The 6738-nt window shown below is 32.7% G+C and overlaps 1 protein-coding gene across 2 annotated transcripts; it reads right to left on the reverse strand.

Annotated features, from left to right (window-relative positions):
- Positions 1-392: 392 nt before the first annotated feature.
- On the reverse strand, positions 393-4578 carry LOC145160176 (U-box domain-containing protein 5-like). 2 transcript variants are annotated; one of them, XM_079079283.1, is made up of 7 exons: positions 3904-4578; positions 3370-3450; positions 3087-3272; positions 2872-2979; positions 1783-2789; positions 939-1690; positions 393-854 (listed from the first exon to the last, which is right to left on the reverse strand). In XM_079079283.1, the coding sequence occupies exons 2-6, from the start codon at positions 3424-3426 to the stop codon at positions 943-945; spliced, it is 2106 nt and encodes a 701-aa protein (XP_078935409.1). In that variant the 5' UTR covers positions 3427-3450; positions 3904-4578; the 3' UTR covers positions 393-854; positions 939-942. The 2 variants fall into 2 exon arrangements, with proteins under 2 accessions (XP_078935409.1, XP_078935408.1); XM_079079282.1 differs by having other exon boundaries at positions 943-1690; positions 3904-4575.
- Positions 4579-6738: the final 2160 nt, after the last annotated feature.

Below are 6738 nucleotides of genomic sequence, written 5' to 3' on the forward strand. Positions count from 1 at the left end.
GTCGTCGACATAACCTAGAAGTTTCTAGTAAGGTAGAGGTGGCAAGATTTGATTTCTCCATAGAAAGGTAACTTGACGAAGAAAGTTTGACAGCAAGCATGTGAAGAAGGGTATAAAGAGGGAGGTAGGATTCATGGCCAGTGGGCATATTGAGAGGAGAGATAGTGGTTGCCTAAAATAAGGTTAGAAGAGAATCAATAATTGGGTTGATACCATGTAAAGTTTTGATAAATTCACCATATATTTGGAGGATATTTTATAGAGTATACATAATACAAAAGAAATACAAAATAAAATAAAAGTAATTACAATAGATGAATTCCTATATTAGAGGTTAAATAATTTTCTTATGAGATATTTTCTTAATAAAAAGGGAAAACAAATCTTGAATATAAGATCAAAAAACCGAATACCCATCACCAGAAATGTTAACAAGATCCAAAACCAAATACAGATTGTTCAAAAACCATAAAAAAGAAACAGCCAACAAAAACTTTACATGTAGATCACCATGATCTAAAGAAATGAAGTACATAACCAGTTCTTTACGTCTACAAACTAGTTCTTGAAGTTAACTAAATGGTATAACATTTACAGATTTTTCTATCAGCGGGATAAATCATGATTCTGAACTCAAGTTGGATTCTTCACACAAAATTAATCTGGTGAACCTTTAGTTAAGAATCCTGAAGAACACGAACATTCCTTCATGCGTGTTTACAGTTTAAATAGTGTCTGCATACGACTATTCTACTACAACTAATATACACAAACAATAACAAGTCTAAAAAAATAGAGTTATTAGATCAATCCACCCAAAACTGCACATATGGTTGAGAAAATAACTGCAAAACCTGCAGAAAAAATGGAGATTGTTGATAAGATAACATAGTTTATAAAGTGATAGATTTAAGAAAGTATATAAGTCAAATTATTACCTACCTATACTTTCCTTTTTTGAGCCAAAGAACCTTTAGAAGAAAACTTTGAAAAAAACCTTGAAGCTCTAGAAGACGTCTTCTTTTCAACCTGAAAGTTATTTGAATCCTTTAAAACATCATAAACAGGTGGAGGAGATTCTTCCACAGGCTCTTCAACATCTTTCAAAAGCCGAAGCATTTCATGTGCTTTTGCTTTTCCTTTATCATTTCCATTTATGGTAATAGAAACAACATCAGGAATCACCCCTTCATCCATCACCAATCTACAATACTCAATGCTTTGAGAACATAACGAAAGAAGAATCTCTAAAGCCTGTTCTTGCTCCTCACAACTCTTGCTTTCAAGAACCCTAGCGACAAAAGATACACACCCTTCGGTTTCTGCAATTATGCTTTTATTATCTTGATTCCCACATAGATTTGTCAAGATTGCTATGCCGTATTTTGAGAGTGATTCGTCTTCAGAAAGGGCGACAAGTTTAGGGATTAGATCTGATGAAAGGAGAGAACGGAAGTTTCTGTTCGAAGTCAAGTTATAGAGAATTTTTAGGGCTGGAGTTTGAAATTGTATAATTTGGGAATCGAGAATCTTTAAAATTTGAGTGAGAACACGAGAAGATGCGATTTCAGATCGATGATTTTGGTGGGAAGACAAATTTTCAATTATAGCGAGCGCCTCTTCTATCATTTCCGAATCAAGGAACTCTGATATCAACTCGTATGCATCGTTACTCAATACTTTTATACTTCTGAAAAAAAAAAAAAAAAAAAATTTGAAACTTTTTGTAATTTCAATATGAAAATCGTTAAAGAAGTAATTCTACAAAGGTCGCATAAATACCTGCATTTGGTTATCAAGATTTGCAATAGCAAACATCCGATTCTCTGAGCTTTAACATCATTTATATCGCGTGCAACCTTCAAGAATCTCACAATCGACTCAATCAAATTCTCGCATGATATGAATCGACAACCACGATCATCATCATTCAAACGGGCCATGAGATCATCAACAAATTTGCATTGTGACTTCCATGGAAGCGAATCATCAAGTTCTTGAGATAACTCCACATCCATATCACGAGTATTTTCCAAAGAACTGAGCGATAAGTTACTAAAATCAACAACCGGAAGTTGAAGACTATACATAGAGCTCAAACTAGTAACCGAAGAAGATGAATTCTCCCACGTGCTTACATCGGCTGAAAAGTCAACACATGGATCCAAAATAGTGACACCATGAGTCTCACACCATTGTGAAATCATACCCTTCATTGTCGTATTTGGTGTCAATGAAAAGTTTGATAGTTTCCTTTTAGTTTTTGGACAAATATCATTACCTTCATCAAACCATTTCTGAATCCACATTCTTTCAAATGTTTCTCCAGTATCAATAACAACAGGATCATACATCACCTTGAGAGAAATCGGACACTTGAACTCTTCTGGAGGTTCTTCACGGTCAACAGAATAGTCAACTCCACGGGACCAATAAACTTGACTTTGAACAATGCTATCATTCTCTTCATGCACAGATGCAATTGAATGTCCATGTTTTTTTAGCAAATCCAAAAGGATCATGAGAATCTGTTTCTTTTGTTGATCACTATCTCCTTCAACAAGTTTGTTTAAAAGTTTCTTGATTGATCTTCGTTCAATTAAAAGAGCTTTTTGAGATGTTATTTGAAGCTTTAAAGCAACTATTCGAATACACTCATTTTCATATTCTGAAGAATTTCCAGTATTATTGTACCCTTTGAGTAATGTTTTTACAGTTTTTCCAGCTTCTTCTTCAGATGGATCTAAACTAATTTTCATCCTCCTAAGGTCTGTAATTATCAGTGAGATCTACATGTAACATTTTTTGTATTAATTCCATGATATAATAATTCGTATCATTTTCAAATCATCATATGATAAATTAACTAACCTTTGATGCAAGCATCACAGGAACCATGTTTTGTATCTGGCTCAAACTCTGTTCCAATAAGATTTTTGTTTTTTTACATCTTGAAAGAACCGTATTTCCTGTGAGTGCCTGAATAAATTCAAGATAAACCAAAATCAAATGTCAAAATTGGAAAAAACCCAATTGAGATATCGTATAAAAAAATGTAATTTTATAATCGGAAAGCACATACATACCAAGTAAAGCTTACTGGATTCACTGCAATCGTGAATCAACGATTTGGCTTTATCAATTGCAATATTTAAGTGAACAAGTGACTGAATACCAGATTCACATCGAGGTCTAGCTGCTTCTATTTCTGGAAATATTTCACGAACACTATGGACTAGCTTCATAAGTTCTGTACACATAAAGCTATGCACCTGGTTTCACCAATATGTCACTAATAAATTAGACTTTGAGCTCTGATAACAATCTGAAATAACTCGAATTAATCTGAAATTAATCACAAATCAATACCTTGATGTTAATCGGCGATGGGAAGCTCTCCACAGTTTCAGTAATGTCAGTCCCCATCTGTGTAAAAGAGCTAATCGAAGTCTGCAAAAAGGTTGGAACACGAGATTTTTATCAAAATAAACACTGGTCAATTACATTAGACAAGATTTACAGACTTTAAGGAAGAAAATTCATACGAATTTCAGTGCGGACTCTTTAAACCAAGTGTCGGCAGTAATGCATGGGTCGTCGATTTTTCGTCGTTTTGGTAAAAAAAATAAGCATCTTATAAACTAATTGCATGCGAAAGAGGGCAACAATGGAGTGTCAGAGTGAACTGAGTGTCAAAGAGGGCAACATAGGATTTACTGAATTTTTTTTTTTGTTTACAGACTTTTAGGAAGAAAATTCATACAAATTTCAATCAGGTGTCTTTAAACTAAGATCTTTCTTTATCATGAGTCTTGAGTAGAGAAATAAGCATAAATATTGAAATATTAACCCTAATACAAACAAAAGAAACACTTGATTAAAAGAAATATTGAAGAATCTGACCTGTTAATTGTGATCACCACGGAGACTTTGCTTAGCTGAATACACTCAAACTGCTACTAATAGCCAAAAGCGCTCGAAATTTTTCTTTATGGAAGTTGCGAGAAACCCAAATCAGAATTTTACCCAAACGTTAAATGTTCAATCTTTTAGAATCGCTTTTTGGGAAAGAGGAAAACCCTTCTATAATTAAACTCCTCGGAAACTCTCAATTTCTTGTGGGTATCTTTTCCTTTCCATGATAATCAAGAAATTGTATACAAGGAGCTTTCACGATGATTCGCAGACTCCAAAATCAGAGTCAATAATCTTTTTTCTTTGTCAAAACCCCAAATTTCTCTTTTCCTGGAAACCAAAAAACCCTCAGGGGATCGATTAGAATTCAATTCCCATAGTCAAAGCAAAAAATATCCAAGAAGACCAATCAAAAAGCAAGAATTGTCGATGAAGAAGCCAAGAAACATCAATAAAGCTATCCTTTAGCTATCAAAGGAAAAAGTGGACAAAATAGAAGAGCAGCGAATTATTTTAGAAGTAAAGCTACACCACAAGAAGTTGAAAAGCTTCACAAACAGACTCGTATGGAGGCTTTTCATGGGGCATATCAATTAATATCGGGATCTTTGGGGTTGAGGTTTGGGGTCTATGATGGGGGTCTACCACCTTGTGCTAGTCTCTACTCGTAAATATTTAAGAAAAAAAAGTTAAGAGAGGTAGATACATCATCATACATCATACGCAGTAGAGTAGAGCACCAAAAAATTGAAAACAAAATCAAGTCTTCATCTAATGGTCAAAATTAGCATCAATTACTAGTGAACGACTGAACGTTATGGTCGTCTACTCGTCTCGCTGAATTTTGAATTTATTGCTTCTATTGCGAGAAATAATCTATACATACATCTTACTGAATTAGATCATTGAAAAAATAAATAAAAATAAATCTAACAAAATAAACACTAATTTTTTTTAAAAAATTTAGACATCATCATTTTTTTCCAATATAACTATCAATTTTTATTTTTGAAGGTAAGACCATCCGGATGAAGCTTTAATCGCCCATTAATGATTCAAAATTTCTATATGATGGTACTTTATCGTTCGGAAAGCTCGAGTTTTATCTTGTAATGGATTCCAGTTCAGTTATGTTCCAAACTTTATATGAATTTTATCGATGGAAAGCGTGTAATATGGAATGGAATGATATTCCTAAAACATGTAATTCTATGATAACACATAGGACCTAAGTTGTCACTGATAGTGGTCAAAGATTTGTTCTCTTTATAATCTCTCCTAGTTTTAGGCCTAAGTGTGGAAAGTCCATACCTAATTCATTTAAACTATGTCTTTGATACCAACTTGTAACACCTTAACTTTCATATCATATAAACAAAATAATTATTTATGTTCATTTTTCCAAAACATTTCATATGTGAGGAAATTAGTCAGAAATTAAAACTTTTTCCAAAAGATGCATATACATTACATGGGAGTTACAAAATAATATACTAAAGCATAGAAAGAATTCATAAGTTATTTACATACATTTATAATCCAAAAGATATATTGTCTCCCTTCTAAGTCCTCAAAACATTTCTTTTAGTCCAAAAGCTCCATCCAGTAGTTTATGTCACTATTAATTCCCTTCGGTACATGGATACATGTCATTTACCTTAAATACGCAAGAAATTTTGTCTCATGAGATACATATGTTTTAAATACAATAGAATTTAATAATTTTCGATTCAATTCCAATCCATTTGAAATCATTTCATAAAGTACCAGTTTAAACATATAATTTCATGCATAATGCAGTGCATGATTTTCTAGCATATAAGTTTTGGGGAGTCTACGTCCACATTACCAGAATCGTCGGCTCCTTATCCAGTTATGATGAAAGTGACACTCCCACGGAGCTTATTTTCCATTAGTCATAGCTTGTATTAGTTATTTTTCATAATTCATAGCTTGTATTCATTTAGGCATCATAATGCCATCATTCCCTCATTGAGATGGTTGTCTCGACACACTACTAAATCCAATATATACTCATCACTACATCAAATTCTTTTATCCCTATTGGTAATAAATTTGCTTTGAATATCTCCTTGTCTATCAATAACGCACGATTCAGATATACATGGCGAATGATAACAAATTCACCATTTGCAATTTCAATGACATATGCTTCATTTAGGGCTACTAATAAAACTTCAAATCTAATACGAAAGTCATGTGATATGAACGAATAATTAGCATTAGAATCAAATAAGATATTTATATGAATAAATTTGATGAGTAATGTACTTGTCACAACATCATTAGCATCCTTCGCTTCATGCAAAGTCATTTGAAAAAGCCTTCCTTTCACCTTCTTTGGTTCTTATCTCTTGTTGGTGGTATATGATAATATTTATGTATCCATTTTTGAACGTTGTGTGCTAATGTGTCACTTCCTAATGGCAAGAATAACATTTAATTTATTTTCATTTTTTCAGTACACAGCAGCTTTGTGCCTTTGTTTTTGTTTTTTTTTTCAATTTTTACAATTCAAGAACATGTATCGACATTCTCATCGATGCACTTTTCCATACATATGACATTTCTTTGTTTCTTTCGACATGTTTGAATTATTTATATTTCTAGAATTTCGACTTTCATTTTATTATTTGATGGTTTCATCCATCTTTCTATTCATATATCTAAACACTTGCCGTTCTTTGATTCATCTTCTTATCAAATCTTTCATTTACAGGCAGAAATAATAGCATCATCTAAAGTAATTTCACTATTTACTTCAAATTTATATTCCACTGGAAGACTGTTACATATCAATGA

Source organism: Lactuca virosa, chromosome 2 (assembly GCF_052849685.1).
Source record: "Lactuca virosa cultivar CGN04683 chromosome 2, Lactuca_virosa_CGN04683_v6, whole genome shotgun sequence".
Lineage (NCBI taxonomy): Eukaryota > Viridiplantae > Streptophyta > Magnoliopsida > Asterales > Asteraceae > Lactuca > Lactuca virosa.